We start from the raw sequence: 21809 nt of genomic DNA on the forward strand, positions 1-21809 counted from the left end.
TTTCTAAATAAATGTATTATTCCAAATATACAATTCTCTTTCGAGAAACACTCGAAACACATTCTTTATGATCATACTGAAATGAATGTGGCTAATTTTGTCTCTTTTTGAAGATGCACTCAAGATGCATTATGGGAATAAGCATCTTTCCCTAAACTTGTCAAAACTCGGGCACAGTGAGGACCAACAAATTAGGGGATCACAACTGGTACCAGGTAGAGCTGAAACAGAGAAGGGTAGAGAGATTAGACGGCGGTAACGCTGTGTAAATAAAAAATATCAATGTTGTTGTATGCAAATTGTTAGTGATGTACAACCTATTAAATCAGGGAGAATGCAATATTGAGTAGTTAATTATCTGCTGCTTATAGTCCAACCAGGACATCTAAACTCCCCAGCAACTAAAGCTTCCATAAGGAACTTTGTTTGATTTTGGCGCCCCCTGTGGACAAAGTGAGACCTCATCTCTCACCTCTGCTGATTTTTCCCCTGTATGTTTAAGCTGACTTTTCTGACTAAAAATCTCACCCTGCTTTCTTTAACAGTGAAATGCAACACTTACTGTGAGTATTCTTCACCCTACTGTGAACATCTCGTGCGACACCTACCCCCTCGCAGCTGTGACAGGCATTAAAGCTACTATCTAGAAATTGTTGTTTTTTTCCCCAGTGGTATTTTTTTTGCTTTTTTGGTCATAAAGGAGTCTCTCTGTTAAATTAAGTATTTTTCATAACCACTGAAAAACTCACCACTGGAGCTTTAATAATACAGTAGTATATATATCTCATTTTCTTTCTTCTTTTTTTTCAAGTGTGCAACTATTTTCAAAACTTGTCTTTTTATAGTTTGTCCTAAATTTGCCAATACAAAGGGATCTATAAGAAATGAAAAAGTAATTCCCTTGCATAGTTTCTTTATTATTTTCTTTTTTACGAACACTTTCAAGTATTCAAAGTATACAAAGAAAATATGATAGCGTGTGTGCGGGTGAGGTAGAAACCAGGGAATAGCTTATGTTTGAAAACCACATCCTTATAAAGTGACACAACCACAAAGACAACTTTAATATCTGTAAAAATACTTGAAAGGGGCAGATTGTAGTTAAACTGAACAAAAACAATGTAGAATAAAAGCGGCTGAAGAGATGTTGCCGTACTGTGCCATGACCGTGATTTCTTTAAGTGTTCATTACTGTTCCATTCTTCAAAACCAGACAATTTTAAGTCTTTCTTTGGACACAGACAATGACACATAAGAGTCGATTAAATGAGCTTTTTCGTCCATAAGACAACTCTTCTGTACTTGATAGAGGACTGCAATTTTTTTTACCTGTTGTACTTAGTGCAAGCACCTCTCAAAACACTTTAACACTTTGGTTGTGTGATAATATGATACACAAAATAAAATCAAACACCATATCAATTCTAAGAACTTCCTTTCACAAAATAAAACCCATTAATTTCAGTGTTCAGTGTCTATTTAGTGTCTCATGACCCAAAAACCTCCCAGAGAGCTGCAGAGGCATGCTACACTATTAGTAATGTGAACATGAACTACATTGCACTTGATGCATTGATGTGTTCCTGTAGAGGTCACTGTTGAGTGGTGCCTCTCAGTCAGATGGGGATACTATCAGCATCTTCCTTTATGAAGTCTGCAGCAAGGACTGTGACATTGAAAAAGACCAAGAGTGAATGTTAGTAGAGGAAGAATTACAGAGTTAACTTTGTTTGCAAAGCCATAATGTCTCGTACCAACGACAGCGTTTTAAAAAGGAGAAGTTTGTTGTGCCTAATCTGTACAATGATTAACAGTAATTATATTTAGTGCCAGTGTTAATCATGCTGTTCCAGTAGTAAGTTAATTTGGACCAAATAATGATTCTTATGTACATATGTCTGAAGGCATCTTAGAATTTGTCGGATTATTTCCTCTCTGGAAGAAGCACATTATGTTAATCACAAAATCCCCATATTTGTGTTTCTGGGAGATGATTGTAGTGAGCAATTATGAGCTGGCTTTATTACCAAGAACACAAATGAGATAGTATGAATGAGTTCATCCCCAGCATTTGTATGTGCCATTTAACTCTGGAATCCTTGTTTATTAAACTCCAATTGCACATATGAATCAACTGTTTGGCATTAATCATGAAGTACAAGGGCCCAGATGGTACAATCTTAGCCAAGCTTGAATTAATACGAAAGGTTGAATCGCTGCTGCATCGGGATCCTCTCAAGGACCTTTGAAGAATGACATGAATAATCATTGTTGTTGGATGCATAGTTTATTAAGTCAGCAGAGCATAGTGACCTACTGCAAACTGAGAGATATTGTAGAGCACGGTGCTGCCCTGCCAAGACTTTTTGATGTATTACAGCCCGGATCCTACAGTGAGGAACGACTTCTTCCTCTAACCCATAGTATAAAATTTTAGTATCATATCACGCACCATAATATCAGTATCATACGGTGATCATGATATCTTAATATAAACATGAGCAATGCGACACATTTATAATGGTTATACATCACTGGTTCCTTGCATTGTTATCGCCTGTTGCTGCTGTCGGACGGGTTAACAGCTTCTATTAACTTTGATCCACATGCCGATAGAGCTGTTTGGCGTCCATGTGAGTGACACAATGATCCCATGGACTGGTTTGGTGTAATTGCTGACACTCAGAGGAACTAAATGGGTATTGGCAGCAGAGATCAACATTTAATGCAGTTATCTGCCCACTTTGTTTTAAATAAAAGTTAAAGAATAACAAATATTGTTACAACTGACACACATAACTTGTGTTTCAAGCAATGTTCTACAGCTTATTTTTACTTTACAAGTTAGTTTTCCAAACACAGTAAGAAAAAGGGTTGTAAGTAACCGCCTATTGGCCACAAGATCAGTTTATTTTTGCCACAGTATAGTCTTATAAATCAGGGGTTCCCAAACTTTTCAGCCCACGACCCTCAAAATATTGGTGCCAAAGTCTTGTGACCCCGCTGTCCCTCAAAGTGATTTAATGTAGCCTCATTTAGCTGATCTGCAGAAAATTAGCTTACCTTTATGAGCAGGTGGCTGTTATGAATGAATCTACTACTTCTGATGCTTTTGATAATTAACTGTTCACTAGGAAGGCAGAAAACTCATTACATTTTCTAGTACAATGTTTTATTTCAAGTTTAGCTACTATTTATGTCGATATTTTCTACTATAATGGGTAAAATCAACTTTTTTTGGATGATTAAAAAAAAATTCTGGACGACATCTCACGACCCCCCATTTGTATCTTGCGACCCCCCAGGGGGTCCCAACCAAGCGTGCCGGATACGGCCCTGGTGGTGAGGCTTTCAGCAGTGTGACTGCCCCCTGGTGGCTGGCTGCAGTATAGGTCAAAAAATCTGTCTCCCCCATTCATTTGAATGGGGGAGCAGTCAAACTTTAAAAAATAAATACACGTCGTACGAATGTTTCTCACATCCGTATACTGTGGTTATATGTAGTTAGTATTTGACTGTTTTGTGTCCAAGGCCTCTTTTTTCTGAAAAGTTTCTTTTTCGTTAGTTATTAGAGTTTAAAAAACGGGGTTTTACTTCCGGGTTTCCTTTGATTCACAGCCGCTGTAGAACGAAACTTCAGAGGGCACACAGCGTCTTGTGACGTTACGCTGTAGGGCGGAGCTTATTACAAAGGCTTCACAGGCTCTGGCTGCACAATGGCTGCGCCCAGGAGAGGGATTTTTTGGCTTCAGAACTGTACAACGGGAAGAGGCGGAGCAACGCTGTCCATTTTTATTTACAGTCTATGGTCCCAACCCACACTTTGGGAACCCCTGTTATAAATGAATGGAAAAGTCTAAGTAAAATGTACATACATGTAACCTTTGTGTTGTGTTTGATGGCAATGAAGTAAAATGTAGGAACAGCCACAGTTTACCAAACAAGCCAAGGGAATATTCCCAACAACAGGTAGGTACAGAGGTGTCAGAAAAGATGGACACACTTGAGTATCTCTATGTTTTGTGTTGTGACCATTGACTTTATATAGAATGGATAGTGTGACTTCATTTCCACCCATTATGAGCTTAGAAGCCGATCACCTCCACAGGCTTCAACACTTGCGCTGTTGGAGCCAAAGCATGCGCACAAGTGACCTGGCTGTATGGATCACAGGACTGATGCCATATCAACGATGCTAACCAAAACATGCATTGCATTTACAGATAAAATTTTCATTTACTGTGTATATAAGTTTAGCCACCCTCTAGTTTCTGAAGAGGCACGTAGAAAACAAAAGATGGCCGTCAACATGTAAAGGAAATGCTGACTCAACCTAGCTCTTGGTCGACTTAAATGCAGGAAAAGAGGGGGAACTGGGAAAGACTTTTGGCCTCCTGTCTAACAGTTATAATGCGCCTGCCTGCCTGTCAGTCAAGTCAGCCACACCCTTAAGCCTGGTAATACTTCTGCGTTGACTCTAATGGCCAACGCGGACATTAGCACCACATACTTGTACGTCGATGTGTCCTTGGTTTGCTGCAAAACTCAGCCGAAACGCTTGAGGGCAGTGTGATCACTCTGATAGTCGGGTCGACTGTTTCCGGCCCCGCTACGTTCTCTGGTTACTTTTTCACAGCAATTCTGACCCTATTATGTTTGATTAGAGATGATACATGTTGCAGTTTATCATACAGTAATGATTACAGGGAAACATTTGGAAGTGCTTTAAATCCAGGAAATACAATACCATCAAAAGAACCAATCACAGGGCTTGCGGTCCACGTTGATTCGCTGGGTAGGTACATTTTGGATGAGGTGGGTGTCGGCTATGTGTGTAGGCCTCTGCAAAGGTAAGTTGGCTATGCAGACCTATGCATGTAGGCTAAGGCGTTGATTCTACGCAGAAGTATAAACCAGGCTTTAGTTATCCCCAGTTATGCAAAACTTGTAACCTTCATATCTTTAAAATAAAAAAGCTCATATGGCTGTTCCCTAAATGCAATTTTAAAGAAGGGTCAGTTGACTAATATGACTGAAAAAAAAAGTTATTTTAGAATAGAGATATTTGGATATATATTTTCATAAAAGTAAATTCTCACTAGATGTGTTAACGACATCCTATTATCAGGTTGTTTTTTGTTTTTGTTTGTTTTTGTTTTTACTTTACACGTATTTTGTTTTATTTAAAAAGAAAGAAAATATCATGTTTTTAAGATGTATTGAAACTTGCTATAATGACAACATATCTCAATAAAAAGAGAATTACAAAAAATTAAAAATTAAAATAAAAAAATAAAAAAGCTATTAAAAATGTTGACTCACATAAATGGGGTTTCAGATCTAAACAGGTTTTTGTAGCAGACACATGTTTATTTCAGCTTTAAAAATAGACATGTTAACATGGGTGTTAAAGGGGTGCCTGGTTATTTGAGCCAGCCTCAAGTGGACACTTGAGGAACTGCAGTTTTTTACACTTCTGCATTTGCTTCACTTTTCAACACTGAGGTTACTGCTTGGCTTAAAACTAACAAATTAAAAACAAAGCAAACAGCTTGTTCATAATCAGCTGTGGGAGATAAGTCAGGCTTTATTTCTCCTCGGTTCATGAAGTAGAACAAGATAGCTTACTCCAAGTTATTTTAGAATAGAGATATTTGAATATATATTTTCATAAAAGTAAATTCTCACTAGATGTGTTAACGACATCCTATTATCAGGTTGTTTTTTGTTTTTGTTTGTTTTTGTTTTTACTTTACACGTATTTTGTTTTATTTAAAAAGAAAGAAAATATGTTTTTAAGATGTATTGAAACTTGCTATAATGACAACATATCTCAAGAAAAAAAGAATTACAAAAAATTGAAAATTAAAATAAAAAAATAAAAAAGCTATTAAAAATGTTGACTCAGATAAATGGGGTTTCAGATCTAAACAGGTTTTTGTAGCAGACATGTTTATTTCTGCTTTAAAAATAGACATGTTAACATGGGTGTTAAAGGGGTGCCTGGTTATTTAAGCCAGCCTCAAGTGGACACTTGAGGAACTGCAGTTTTTTACACTTTCGCATTTGCTTCACTTTTCAACACTGAGTTTACAGCTTGGCTTAAAACCAACAAATCAAAAACAAAGCAAACAGCTTGTTCATAATCAGCTGTGGGAGATAAGTCAGGTTTTATTTCTCCTCGGTTCATGAAGTAGAACAAGATAGCTTACTCCAATTTCAGGATCTTGATATGCAGTCATTAAGCAATCATCGCCACCTTAGATAACAGATTTATGTCATCTTGACATCAGAGGTATGCTGTTCTTAATCGTCTCATTAAGTTTCGTTTTTAGGCAGCTCATCTGTGATATTGTGAGTAAGAACATGTTTATATTCAGCTTCAAGATGTACTGTATAACATGAAGGAACAATAATCTTCAAAAATAACAAAACACAAACAGGTCAAATGAAAAACTGGTGCACCGGCACTGAAGTGCAGTTAAACACTTAAACAGATATGTGTGCAGGATTACGACTGTGTACTTGATTACACATCCTGTCATTCTCTTGTGTCCTCGTCCACTCTGCTTTGGCTTCTCTCTTAATGTATTCCAGTTTAGCTGATTCCCTGATTCTAAAGGACATTGCATCTCATTTCTTGTCACTTGTCCTCTAAATTCCTAAAGGTACAATTAGCATTTTGTTTGACGAAATGTTGAAAGGTTCATAGATTGATATTTGCAAAAATGAAGCTGGGTGTGTTTTTTTTTTTTTTCACCAAATGCAAATTCTGACATTTATTAACTTTTATTACAGATACTCTGTTTATGGATTGTAAAACTCTGCATGGATTTAATGGGAATAAAGTAAAATTACAATGTTTAAACACAATCAGTGTGGCAAAGCAGCAAGTGTGTAATTTAGTGTGGTGTGGCAATGAAATGTTTTACGGGCCTTGATTTATGTCCTGTGCATGGCATTTCTAATGAGAGAGACCAACATTGCAGTGCGCCTGTGTTCCAGGAAACTACATTTACAGCAGATCTTTTTTCTCAAGAGTGTTTTTCCCCTGTGAAATAATGTCAGCACTTTCCCACCTTCAAAGTCCTTTTGTTTCCAGATCTATTAACAATTCTAATTGTACAGGAACACTTGTTAAGTAAGGCTGGTAAATAAAGCAGGAAACGCATTATTTCCTTTTAGTGCAGATTAAAGGTACAGCTATGCTGGCTTGAAACACATTAATGAGGTTTTAAATAAAAATGCTGGCAGGGAATTTACACCGCTGACTGGTTTAACTGCAGTAAGCAGTTGATTTTCCTTGATGTTAAAGGGGAACATTATTTCACCCACTAATGAAAAATACATCTTTCCACCCTCCTATCTGTTAATTAACGTGTTTGTGTTAAGGGATTTTCAAAAAGGGATACAATCGCTTTCAATCTGATTAAAGTAAGTGATACATAATGGGGAGGTTGTTTTCCTTGGGTCCTTCTGTTAATTGAATAGCTTTGTATGACTTGGAATGTTTTTCCTAGTCACAACAGTTTGCCCGGACCCGGCTGCTTCGGATGCCCCTATCTTAATTACGGATCATACTCCAAATGTGGTTCAATTTCCTCAGCAGGACAGTTTCTGTTAACTGCTATTTTTAAGGCCAATAACAACGTCAAAGCAAGGCATGATTAAAGCAATTAAAGTTTCCCTTTGTTTTCTAAGCACAGCCAGATAGGGCAGCCCTGTTTGTACAGCATTTATTAAACATTTACTAAATGGAATTGAATCTGTCATCGATGAAGTTTTCCCAGACAATTACCTTTTAGCATGGCAAACAGTGTTTCACTCAGCTAACGTCTCACAGCTTATGGCTGTGATTAGCCATTTGATTTCATCAAGCCAAACTGAAATCCTCCAGCAGAGAGAGAGAGGGGGGGGGGGGGGGGGGGGGGGGGGAGAGAGAGAGAGAGGAGAGGGAAAAAGAGAGAGAGAGAGCGAGAGAGAGGGGTTTAAATATAATTTTACCATCGGAATTTCTCAATTAGCATACCACATTTTCTCCATTAGATAAACTGCCTTTAGAGAGCTGGCTGGTTTAATCTGTTTAATGTCCGTGTAAACTATAATCTCCTGATTCTAAAAAGAAATCCCTTAAGGACATCATTCGCATACACTCTTCATAAGACAGTTTTTGAAAGACATGATCGAGTGCAGCTTTTAAAGAGGGATTGAGCAGTGATGGGTTGTTATGCCTATCATGCTTTTCCTTTACCGTGGCACGCGGATTGTGCGAGTTGTTGTTTCACTTGCTTGAGTTTTTGCTAATCATTAGTAATTACGCTTTTACAAGCTTGTCCTTGCTTCACCATCCACAGAACATACGCCATAGCTGCATCTTACACTGCTCCAGTTGTATATAGGTTTCTGTGAGCACTCGGTCTTCCGCTTTGTAATTCTACAAGTGCGATACCGAGAGAGCCTGAAGTCGCTGAAGTCATATGTTCTGTGAAGTCACTCCTCTTGAAAGATGGCAGTAGCTGTTCTCTGAAAAGTAATTTGAAGAGATATCTCCACGTGACGTGATACATGAATCAAACTTTGATCTCAGATTGAATCCACAGTGTTTCCGGCTGTGTGTACAAGCACATCAGTGCCGCTCAGCATCTGCTGCTGCGAGTGCATATGGAAACAGAAATCAGGATTTGTTGTTATCCTATTGAACGATGAGCAGGGAGAAATCAGAGTGTTTACATGCATATCATTGCCTTCCATCATACACTGCAGGCTGTATGAATTAGGGCCCACAAACACAGCCTCATTCTCCTTGCATCACGCCAAGAGTCACTCCATTGATTACCCTTCCCCGCTCCCAGGAAATGGCTCATGCATCTCGTGTACATTATAACAAATGTTCTCTTTGCATTACAATTGAATTGTGATTGTTATGTTCAATCAATGGGGAAAGGTCACGGGATCGCTCCTGCCAGCGCTTTAATGGAGAAGTCGATGAGGATTCATTTTAATCACTGCGGCTGTGGCAGAATGAGCACAACACTGAGAGACTGTCAATGGCCCGGTAATTACCGCTGTTTATACAGGTTTCTGCTTTAGCAATTTAGATATCCACAAATCTCTCTGTTTCTTGCAGCCCGGTTATATTGGACGCTGCGTGGCATCAAATGAAGTGCTATAGGATGTGGGCCGTGACTGCTCTAATTGTGGGACTGTGGGTGAGGCCGGCTCTTTGAAAATAAAGAGAGGTTCATTTGCTTCTCTTTTGAGCAGTTACATTACCAGAAAGCTGTTATTGTGTGAAGATGTAGTCTATTAGCCAAGCTGAAATCAAGTCCTGCCTGTAACTGCTACAAGAAGAGGAGTAAGACTCTGCATTTACTCCTTTCCTAGTCACAGTTCATCTGTTAAGGTTGACTCTAACATAAATGTACAAATAGCTACTGGTATTTAATTTATATTTTTTCACATTAAAGCTCCTGTGAGAGACTTCCTATTTGTGTTGATTCTGGCGCCCCCCATGGACAAAGCAGCCCCTCTTTTTTTTTATGACTCAACTTTATTGGATTTTGAATTTTTAACAAAACATATCAACAACATACAGGACAAAATAGTGCCAAGCCGAAGAGTGAAAAAAAAAAAAAAAATCACGATAAAATGTGTGACTTTGACTGGCATGAAAAATAATAAAATACAAACAGACAAATAGACAAAACAACAAACAGAGAAGAAAATACTGTATCAAACAATAAAGAAAAAATAACAATAATAAAATAATGCACAAATAATGAGAATGACAAAATACCAGTATTAACAAGACATTTAGGACAAGTTAACAAGATGTCCAATGTACCACTGTCACATGCCCTCTACCCATACTTCACAAATAGATATTTAATCAAAGTTGACAAAGCAGCACCTCTTACCTCTTCGCTGATTTTGTCCTTGCACGTTAAAGTAGTGCTTTCTACAAACATACTTCACCCGGCTTTGTATAAACACTCAACAGTGTCACTCAAAGATCTTTGCCAACCGTAAAAAGAGACGGTTTTAGTAGCATGCAGTTGATCCACCTAAACCTACCAATGGTTTTAAACTTCAAAAATATAATGAAGAAACCAAATAGAAACAGTCAACCTTAATGCTGATGGTCTTGTTCACCTTTGCAGGTCAGCAATTATTTCTGTCTGTTTTGAAAACAGATAAAACCTCACAGCAGCTTTAAGAACCCTAAATAAACAGCTGACATGGACTTCAGAATTCTGGCTCAATGATAATTTTGTGACTGTTTTCTGACTTAATTTCTTGAATTCTTCGTTTTTTGTTATCCGTTGGTCATTGATGTTGTACAGGTGACATGATTTTAGATTTGTACATAAAACAAGACTGTTAAGACTAGTCTAACAGTCTGCAGTTGATGTTTAACTACAGATGTGAAGCAGAGATGTAGTTTTACTAGACCAGGGTTGCAAAGTTGAAAGTTAGTTTTTATGGCGCAATGATTTGAACATTTATTTTCAAATCACAATGTACTCAATTTTAATACTAGAAAGAGAAAGCAACAGAAAAATCCAAAGTTTCCTTAAATTTATTGTTTTTCAATTACCCCAAACCCAAGACAATTTTAAGCTTAGACACCTACCTTTAAGTTAACTACCATGAAAAGTTAGAGGCCTAGGAATGGACAGGTGAGTAGGTTTAAAATCAATTTGCTATACAACACGGCTGAAAAAATGAACTATAATGTTATTATCATGATACTTACTGAAACTTGGTGTAAAAAACAAAAGTCAGACGAATCTTTAACATAAAAGTTAATCTGTTCTTTGGCAGAATACTCTGAAAACTAACACAGAGAGGTGGAGAGAGAGTCTGTAACCATAAAAAAATATATATACAAGAAAGAACAAGAACACTCATACTGAGGAGTGAAAAGGCAACAAGATAAACTGGTAACAAAACATCCACGAGGCCCAAAATCTGACAATGATATGCCAACTAAATCAAAACTACTAGCTAGTGCAGGGACAGAGAGTTTGTGTTTGTGACCACAGAGAACTAACCACTCTGATATATTTGGCTTAATGTCCACTCATCATGTCTTTGGCTTTATTTGCATTCACTGTCAATGAGTGTCCATAAACTGTCTTTTTCACGAAATCCCAAGAACTCCCAAACTGGCGAGAACATTTTTGGGGGGTTCGTGTAGAGTACATCGCTTTCATCTGTCATATCCCCAATTTCACACCTAGTCACAGAGGAATCACCGAGGAGATCGACGGCATGAACAACAAACTAAACAGAATTAGATATACTTGGGGCGCTGTTGGCCTAGCTGTCTAAGTGTCCAGCATTCGGAGGCTACTGTTCTCTGCGCCCCACGTTTCTTGTCTCTCTTCAGCTGTCCTGTCAATGAAAGGCAACCCCCCCCCCCCCCCCCCCCCCCCCCCCCCACAAAAAAAAAAAGAATTACATATAGTTGTCATGATGTGTCTTAATTACAACATATTTTTACATACACTCTGTTACTACTTCTTCTCACATATAGTCATCTTAACCCTAACCCTAACACGGTGGGTACGTTCAAAATCTCAGTTCAGGGATATGAGAAAATGAACCCACCATTTATTGACAGCACAAACAAGCTGAACAGAATTAAATATACTTGTCCCATTTGTGTCTTACTTAAACTATGTTTTTACATACAGTCTGTATCTACTTCTTTTCACACCTAGTCACTCTTTCACCTGCTCTACCTGTGTGGTTCAATCACCTGACTGTCAGCCGTTGGTGATATATCTTGAAGTATTTGCAATGGTAACAAACAGAAATAGATGAATGAATGAATGAATATTTTTATTTTGGTCATTAGTTTAAAAAGAACAAAAGTCTACAGTTTGTGTGAGCAGTCATCTAACAAAAACAAAGATAACAGAATTTTACATGTTGACACTGATTTGTTTCACATGATAAAATTCACTACAACAAAAAACGACAACAAAAAAACAACAACAATGACCAAAAAAGGAGTAGGCTGAAGCCCCTGGCTTATTTTTTGCCTCTCCTGTACAATCCATAATATTACCCAAAAAACATCAGCAGTACCAGAAAAGAAAGTAACCAAAACAGTTTATATACATTACACTCTTAATGTTTATTAGGGCCCGAGCACTGACTGGTGCGAGGAGCTAATCAAGGACTAAACATTCAAGTCTTTGTTTTGAAACTCTGACGCTGGACGGTTTGTTTTTTGACATAGTAGCTCATATGATTTAACATTAAGTAAATATTTGAAGATTAATTTTCTGTCATTCAACTATTAAATTCAGCTTTGGCATAGTCACATTTGGACTGTGACTCAGGACTGCGTCTGTTTTGTAGCATACACAAAATTGCATGATACGCTATTTAATTCAATATTTTGAGAGCATTTCTGCACTTTTTTATTTGTAACCCAAAATATATTAAAGTGTCCAGTGTAGAATATTGCATCCACCATGAGCGTGCTCCCTGACATCTCCCCTTCACCCCAAGTGGCATGTTTGTGTTGGACAGCGTCTAAGGATAGATGAGGTCAAAGCAGTGTAACCTTGCAGAAACAAATATTCATGATCAATAAGTGCTTTATTCCGAGCATCTAAATGCTTCTTATGTCTCAGGCTGCATCTCCTCTTCCTCCTCCCCCTCCTCCTCCTCCTCTTACTTGCACATGCAGCTTGAAGATTTATGCAGACGAGGTAAAAGGACATTTTAGAAGACTACACAGTATCAGTGCTTTCAAATGTCATGTAATCATAGGTTAGGGGAGAGTGCCGGGCACACACAGCTAAGTGATGTTACAGATAATGAATTGCCTCTGAAATATAATACATCGTGAGTATGATTCTTTGTTCCAGGCTCTCTGTACACCAACTCGCTTCAATTAAAGTTATTTATCTCTCTTGTTTTTTAACTTCATCAATTATATTGTGATACACTTAATGTCCATAAGAGGATGATGTATGATTGGTCTAATTATTTCTTATTCACCATGCTTTCTAAAGCATATCAATTTTGTTAATACCATGTAATTAAAACACGTCAGGGTGCTACAAGTTGCCGGCTGTATTAATGACTATGAAAATTATTTTAATTAAATAGCCAATTATAGAAAAATCCTAACCATGAGAATTGACATTTAAATGAATTCAATTTAAATTGCTTTTCAACATTGTTTTATCAAAGCTTTATGGGGTGAATAAATTATTACATCAAACAATATACTGTGTCATTGATCATACACAAGTCCTGTCCCGTATCCATACATTTTCAAACACTTTCCTGATGCAATACATCACACAGGGTGATTACATTTTGACACACTCATTTGTTTACCGCCATCTCATCCACATGTACTGTACTTCTGTGTACTTTTACCAGAACTCTGTTAACTCTTTGTTTCTCCACACACACTCTGCAAACTTCCTCCACTTAACTTTTTTTACAACTTTGACCCCGTTTTCTATTCTTCTGTGAGAAGAATGTGTCACATTTTTCTCACAGGTAAAAGTTTTCTCAGCAGGCTGTTTCCTTTAACATAACTTGACTTCTACATGCAGTGATGATTTTGCATTTGCGCTGAATTATATCAACACAGTATTGTGGTGTCATGTCCAGCAGCAGCATACAGACTTTATTTTTGTGCTCTGCTGTGTTTTCATAACTGGGGTCAGACACATGCAGCCCACCCAGTCTGTTGAAAAGCCTTTGTATCTAAAACATCATGCATATCCTGTGGTGCCTTTTAATACCTATTAGGCCTCTCAGGCTCATATATTTTTCACTTTTTCCTGCATAATGTTAATGAAAGTCATTTTTCAGACATTACAAGCGCAATGATTCGCCGTTAACCCATGCAAACAAGAGAAATAGTGGGCAAACTGTTGTGACATTCATTGTATATAATGAAATCTTAATATGGTGCATATTTAAGTGAAAGGTTAGCAACATAAAGGGCAAATGGATTGCCTGGCAATGAATTTTAAGCAGCTATTGATTTTACACTACAAGCTACCTCTTTCCCTGAATGATAATTTTGAAAAGGCAAACTGCTTATCTTAAAGCTGATCTGACACAACAGGAGGACAGGAATACACCGAGTACTAAGGAATATGCAGACAATGATGAGCAACACTCTTCTTTCTCCAAGTGAGAACAGAAAAGTGCTGATGTACTCTTGAAAGTGTGTTATAAATAAATCTAATGGAGATTTTACAGTATTAACAAGAAGTGAACCAAGCAAAAGTTTAAATCACAAAGTTAGGACTTGAACTTTATGTTGTCAAGAACTGTTTTTGGGGTGGACAGATGCCCATGTGCTGACTGAAAACATCACTTTAAAGCTCCTGTGAGGAACTTTCAGCATGTGTGGTATTTGACGACAGGGGCGTGTCCAGACTTTTTTAACTGGGGTGGCCAAACTGGGTCACTGACTCCTGCAGGGGCGGCACAAACTATCAGTACCTACACAATACATTAATAGCATTTATTTAACCTTTCTATCTCCACTAATTATCTCTGTTTTAACTACAAATATTAAGGTTACTACAAGATGCTATATTCATTTTTATTTTATTAATAGCACTTACTCAACAGAGATAAAATGTAGTCCTGTTAGCTTAAAATTTTAAGTCGTAACAAAAGGAATTGTGCGCAATTGAACTACAATTAAAACTTAAAGCAGCCTTTTATACATCAGCAGTAGTTGATTTTAAAATCAGTACCACCACAAGACAAATAGCCAATCATAATTCTGTTTCTTTTATTGGGTGGCCACTAGATTGGGGGCCATGGTCACCTCTGCCTGACCCATAGAGCCGCCCCTGTGTGGCACCCCCTGTGGCCAAAGTAGCCCATCCTATCTCCTCCTGAATTTGTACCATGAAAATGTAAGTGGAAATTTTAAACAAAAAAAAGTAATCCAGCTCTCTTTTATTAAATATATGTATAAGTCGACAGTCTAATGAATCTCTGCCAGGGAGTGTGCTGTTAATCACTGCGCCTGACACCTACCCTAAGGCAACTTTTAGAGGCATTAATACTAACAATATATAATGATTCAGAATTACTCTTCTTTGCTTTTTTAGCTCTTAAAATGCAACAATATTATCTTCATTATGTTTTTTAGGCTGCACAAAACTCCTTTTAGAAGATTTGATTCATGCAAAACTGCAAACATGCTTTCTCTTGATTTACTTCTGTACCCTGAATTAAAAAATTGGCCAATTTTCCTCACTTGATCTAACTAATCTGAGCTCTATAATATACTTTTATAATTTAGGATATCTAGCTTAATGTGTGCATTGCTCACTTTCTTCAAGAACTACATGGTGAGCAATAAAGGCAGAGAGAAAAGTGTAGTAATTTACGATGGTGCCACAGTGGGTTGAATTGTATGAACTCTTACTGTACATAGACTTGACCCTACCCCTCTGTAGCAGTGCTGCATTTCACCCTCTCTGCCTTTATCCCTCCTTCCTGTGCTGTCTGAGACTGAGGGGAAAGTTTGAGAGTTCATGTTGCTGCTGGTGAAGCTTGCTTCAGTGCCCTGCATCATAAAACAGAAGGAGCCCTGAACAAGCTGCTCTTCTGTCTGCAGGTTGTGGACTCCTGTGTGTGTACAATGGCTGTGGTCGACACTGCATCACTTTGCAGGACACCCGCAAAGCAAACAGTTGTAATCTCCATTGTCAGTTTTTGTTTGGACATAGTAGTATAGAAGGTCATACTGTAGTAGTCTAGTAGTACTTAATCCCACATTTTGTAGAATGCTCCAACATTAAGAAAGCTTTGGAGTGATGCACAGAAAGTTTGAGTTCAGATACGCTTTCCACACTGCTCCCATCACACACATTATTTAATTCTCATCGGTTATTCTTTAATAAAATAATAATAATTGCATTTATTAAACGTGTAAAGGAAAAACAGCTCCTCACATGTACATGTTCATTCTTTTGGACCTGACAGTCAAACTTTAATAACAGTAGTAAGTGTATTTTTGAACATATGCTGCTAAAAGTGTGATAAAATAAGATTTTATTCACATTCATCCATTAAAACAACCACTGCCTCATGCTGTGTCATGCTTTCTCTTCACACAAAAAGCTACAACAACTCTGACTAATTAAATAAGACTTATTTTCCTTTTTCTCTAATATGGTGTACCTTCAAAAATGACTCATGCTGGCAGCTCAGTCACAAAACATGACACATATGACATCAGAATGAACCACTGAAAGCATTGCAGTAAAAAGCTAATAGAAAGGCAAAATGAAAATGACTTTTAAACCTTTTAATGAAACATTAAGTGTTTTAAAAAGTAGTCTTCTGGTGGTTAGTGATCTAGAGTCAATAAGACCCCTGTGGTGCTCAATGGTGGGTGTAGCAGGTGTAATGTGTGGCTGTTTAAGTGTAATTAAAACCATATATATATAAGTGTTAAAGAGAGGAGAGTATGTTTTTGACCACAGGAATAAAACAAGGAGATACATAGTGCATGAGTCTGATCTGATGTATCTTTCAAGTGGAGTTAACAATGCAACATTTAAACAGACCTGAGACATTAAAGTGTTAGCCCGAGCCCAGTTATCTGCTCTTCAAAGGCTTCCACTGTCCCCTAGCTCCTCCCTCTCTGTACCGTGTGACAACAACAACTCATCCACAGAGCGGAGCTGCACTTTTCAGCTCATTTTCCTCCTGTCATTCCTCCTCCTATCTTTGATCATTGTCCCGCCGCTCAGCCCCCCCAAAACAAACCCTCACTCTGCACGCCTTTTTTTCGGCAGCTCTTTCTACTTCCCAACTTATCTGAGGAGCTAAACTCTGGTGGATTCTTTCATTTAGGGGTGTCTCGGCAGGCTGGGTTTTCTACTTTGAACTTCGGCTACTCTCTTCCCCTCCTGTAGGTGACCATGGCCGTACCGGCTGCTCTGATCCCACCAACTCCTCTGGTTCCGCCGCCTCCGATCTCTACTCCCTCCGCGACCACGTCCCCGCCGTCGACAACTTCATCACCGTCTCCATCCCTGGCCCCCCCATCCGGACCCGGGCAGAACCTGTTCAGATCAGAGCTCCTCGCCACCGGGAGCCCGGGCATCCCGTCCGCGAATCTCCCCCCCGGCAAACCCGTGTACTCGACCCCGTCGCCTGTTGAAAACATACCGCAAAACAACGAGTGCAAGATGGTCGAGCTGCGCGGTGCCAAAGTGGCCTCTTTCACCGTGGACGGCAGCGAGCTCATCTGCCTTCCTCAGGCTTTCGACCTGTTCCTGAAGCACCTGGTCGGCGGACTGCACACGGTCTACACCAAGCTGAAGCGGCTGGAGATCACGCCGGTGGTGTGCAATGTGGAGCAGGTCCGCATCCTCAGAGGGCTCGGCGCCATCCAACCCGGGGTGAACCGCTGCAAACTCATCTCCAGAAAAGACTTCGAGACACTCTACAACGACTGCACCAACGCGAGGTTAGTGACGAGCATTTTCTGCTTTAAATGTCTGCACGGAGAGCCGTGCGTAAAGGCGCGGGTGCAAGGAAGGGGGAGACATTTTTCCCTTTACGAGACAAGTGGCTCAAGCGGGTGTGATTAACTTATCAGCAGAATATCATAATCGGTTGTCAAAGTGTGAGAAAAAAGAGCAGAAAGAGTGGCGTTCAGACGGCACCCAAACATCCAAACAGTGTGCTCGTAGTTGTCTGTAGGACGGGAAGAGGCCGGCGCGCAACATCAGAGGAAAAGTTGAGTGAAAGTTTTTAACACGTGCAGGGCAAAGCTGTGCCATGATGGATAGCCTGTCTGCCTCAGAACAAATGAATCGATAATGTGGACTACACCTCGGCTGAGTTTCACGACCAACTTGAGGTGTCACTGCAAAGAAAACTCCAGAAACAAGACCTCAGTCATATTCTGTGAACTTCATTTCACTGTATTTTCAATTTGTGAAAACTTTGAGTTCAACTTTAATTTAGAAAATCTCTTTTTTAAAAAAAAAAAATCAAAGTAGGTTATGTCTTGTTTTATGCCCTTGCCACAGGGATAATGAAACAACTTCAATCTGATTTTTAAAAGTAAACAAGCCAAACCCAGATTATTATAATTAGAGGATATGAAATATTTTTTATTAATTGTTTTATTAGTTCTGACAGCTTCTACATTTCTCTAGAAGGTCACATTTCACTCACAGCTCCTGTTGAAAACAGAGTGTGAAAGCATTTTTTTTTACACTCTAACGCTGTGTGTAATTGTCACACACACTCAGGAAAATCATAAAACATCCTTGATTTCTCTTAAACGAGAAATGTATTTAAAAAGTGAGTAAGGTAAATGGCTCCACGCGTTAGAATTAATGCACCAATCGATGATATCATTTTATACGGTTTAATACGGAGTGATTTAAGTGAGGATCAATATTTGATTAAAAGTCATTTTTTTGCTGTCCTGTTGCTCCCAGCGTTGATGTATCGCTCAGTCTCACAGGATGGTTCAGCCTGGTCAAATTTACCATCTCACCTGTCACTATGATTGATTTCATATTGATCTGCTCCCCAGAAATGAGCTGGAAATGCAAATATGATGGAAAGGCTCACATCAGTAAGGGAATAGCAATAAACACTCAGTGACTTTGTTATCTCAATTTTAAAAGCAGAGAGTAATTTTGAATTTTTTTGGAGTAAGATTTCGGTAAATTCTTACTCTTAGATTTTTGCAAAAAACAACTCGTATGAACACACTCCTGTAAAAAGTTTTCCATGCAAACAAACAATTTGCATGTTTAATTTATGCAACATTTAAATTCCTCATGTATCATGAGGTTGAACGTATTTTGACCCTTAATGCATGCTGTATGTGCAAAGTGCATGAACAAACCTGACTACAAATTGCAAATTTAAATGAGCGTGCAACATTCATCTCTACTTAATGCAAAATATCAAGCAAATCAGTGATAAATATCTTAACAAAACAAATTTATATTTGTTTGTTTTTTCTCATGCAGTTTTTAAGTAAACTGCTTTATCTATCATTTTTATCTTCTGCCAGCTTCACACATCTTCACACAATATTTGGAGCATTCCTGTAAATACGCCCCAGCTCTATACATTTCCATTGCAGCAGCATTTGTCTCAACAACTCACCTGTGCACTTTGGTGCTTAAGCATCATTTACATAAAGCATCAAGGGAGCAGAACCCCCCCCCCCCCCCCCACCCTTCTACTCGTCTCTCTCTCTCCCTCTCTCCCTCTCCCTGTCTGTAGAGAAAGACATACAGAGCAGTGAACCTCCTCTCAAGCCTGGCGTGGGGCTTCAGGTGACAAAGTACGTGGTTGAACTCTCCGGGTTGTCAATGGGGGGATGGCCAGCGATGGGGTTAAAGGATAATGCAGTGCCTCGCGTCGCTTTAATGACGCTAAAGTGCTGGGCTATTACGGGCACATGGACAGGACTGTAATTGTCTCTGAAAGCAGCCAGGTACTCCCGGTGCTGGGCTGAAATCAATCACTCAGACCCGGCCTGCCCGCCTGCCTGCCCCATTTGGAGAATTACATCATGGAACGGGGAGGCATCCGCTGGATAAAAGGCTTCTGTTACTTAGAAAGAGTTGATTTTATTTGCAGGGATGTGTGCTTTACACCGCCTGTCGTTGAATCGCTGCTGACAAAATGATCAGTGTGAGCAAAGAGGACACAGGTTGGCCTGTAGGTGAACACACGTCCCCCTCTCTAAAGTCTAACTCCTGTTTTCTGTCAGCTAAAAAGTATCCGAGTTCACCGGTTTAACCCCGCTCAGGTTACACAACAACAGCCTGCTGCCCGAGATACTTTAGCTTTTCATCTCGCCCTATTACTACAATGTCACTACTCTTTTTATACAGTGGCAGAGGGGGTAACAATGAAGTGAATAATACTCCTGTACAATGGCTCGTACTATTTCACATGCTGTTTTTTTCCCTCCCACGGTCTATTGTGTTAAAACAACACTACTCTCATTTTGCACACAGTGTGAATGTGAATAGCATCACAGAGCACCGCTACGTCCCGCTGCTTTAGTTTTGATGTGGACACAAACAAGCTCCAACCAAATTGTTCCCTACTATGCTTACTTTAGCAGAACACTTTTTGAATACGGAAAAGAGTGCGGGTCAGAAATGTGGAGCGGGGAACTATTTAGTTGTTGTGTTCATTTGATTTCAAAAGAAAGAATTCTCAAAGGGAAAAATCTCTTCATTCAGTGTTTGAACTACCTGTACTTCCCCTGTTAAACAACACCATGTTTAAGTCATTATTCTTCTTTAAAGATCCGAGGAATATACTCATTCTTGACCTCTTCATTTTCTTAAGGACTCTTGTGCCAGATTAGCAGTGTTGGCTCTTGCTCCCAGACTGATCCAGGTTCAGTAATCTCCCCCCCCCTACATTATGACTCTGGCCCTCCAGGAGCCCTCTGTTCCAGCTACTTGTTTTCCTTTTCATTTTCCCCGTGGTGGGATGGAAAAGGTTCTTATTGCTGTGTGACACTTGAACTCTCTGAAAGGTTATTATAACACAAGGGGTGGGGGGGGTTGGTGCGGAGATATCGCATATCTCTCATTGGTCTGCTTTGTGGAGGCAGGCTATCCGATGCTGGGGCGCAGAAATGCAGCAGTTAATTGACAATCATTGTCTACCCTTGAAGGTTAACCACACGCCCCAGACAATGTCCCACCACTGGGAATGGGACGGCTTTTCACTTACATGCCCTTCTTAAATAGATTTTCCCCGGCTCGCTTCAGTCAAACAGACCTGCCTCAGAGATGTTACGAGTGACAGGTCGCAGTGAAACGACTTCTTCTTGAACAGATATTTAATTGATACTGATGTGACAGAGAGCGCTACAACAGCTATCACCTCTCTTGTTCCTTATTTCAAGAGTGTTTATGCCTAAACACACATATTTGCAAATGACGGTAATTGTTTTGTTTAGCGCTCAGTGTGAGCTGCCACCGAGGGTGCCAGCTTGTCTCTCTCCCTCCTCTCCTCCGCTGAGCTCTCTTATAATATATTTGTTTTCTACAAGGCACGGATGTGTTTACAGGTACTCAGGGGAGATTTCTGGATTCCATTCAAATCATTCCCAGTCAGAGTGGGTGCTAAGATACCCGTCACCCAGCAACCACATCCAAGAGGGAGCTTGGGCGATAATAACTTCAAAAACAGAGTGACAGATGCCTGATTAGAGAGAGGGAGAGAAAGAGAGAGAGAGGGAGAAAGAGAGTAGTATACAAAGCTGTTTAAAATCCAAATCTATTCAAGTACTTTCTTGAAAGTCAAATTGGCTCTCATATTGTGTGTTGTTTCTTTATCTTAGGGGAAAAAAAAGCATTTTTCGTTCTTTTTTTTTTCCTCCAGTTTTTAATCCTTCAGTGGGGCTCTGCTAAATTTGATTAGGTACAGTACATGTGCTCAAGTCAACTGTGCAGTTGGCAGATGGCGGCAAGGTGTTTTTATGCAAACAAATAGTCTCCTTGAAAATCAGAATTGCTTTATTGACTTGACACTCATTCAGCTGGAACAAGCACAAATTAAAACATTTCAGAAGAAAAATCCACACATGAGCCCGGGCCAAAAAAGTAACATTAATTTTCTTCATTTTTTATAAGATCTTTTTACAAAATGAAGCTGAGCCAAGAGTGTAGAAACTGCAGATTTGACTTGTTAAGGAGGCTTTGTTTGACACTGTCTAATGTCATTTGTAGATTTAGAGGCTATTTGCATGGCAAAGAGGCCTGTATTGTTAATTTGCCTGTTGG

The 21809-nt window shown here is 39.2% G+C and overlaps 1 protein-coding gene across 3 annotated transcripts in view; it reads left to right on the forward strand.

The window, feature by feature from the left end:
- dachd (dachshund d) overlaps positions 1-21809 on the forward strand; it is a 167687-nt gene that overhangs the window by 21591 nt on the left and 124287 nt on the right. For 2 of the 3 annotated variants that reach the window (XM_034693534.1, XM_034693532.1), the window contains exon 4: positions 16935-17491. In XM_034693534.1, the coding sequence (XP_034549425.1) occupies positions 16941-17491 (551 nt within the window). In that variant the 5' untranslated portion in view covers positions 16935-16940. Of the gene's footprint in view, positions 1-16692; positions 17492-21809 lie in introns of those variants that run through there. The other variant, XM_034693533.1, reaches the window with a different exon arrangement.

Source organism: Notolabrus celidotus, chromosome 10, assembly GCF_009762535.1.
Source record: "Notolabrus celidotus isolate fNotCel1 chromosome 10, fNotCel1.pri, whole genome shotgun sequence".
In the NCBI taxonomy this organism is placed as follows: Eukaryota; Metazoa; Chordata; class Actinopteri; order Labriformes; family Labridae; genus Notolabrus; species Notolabrus celidotus.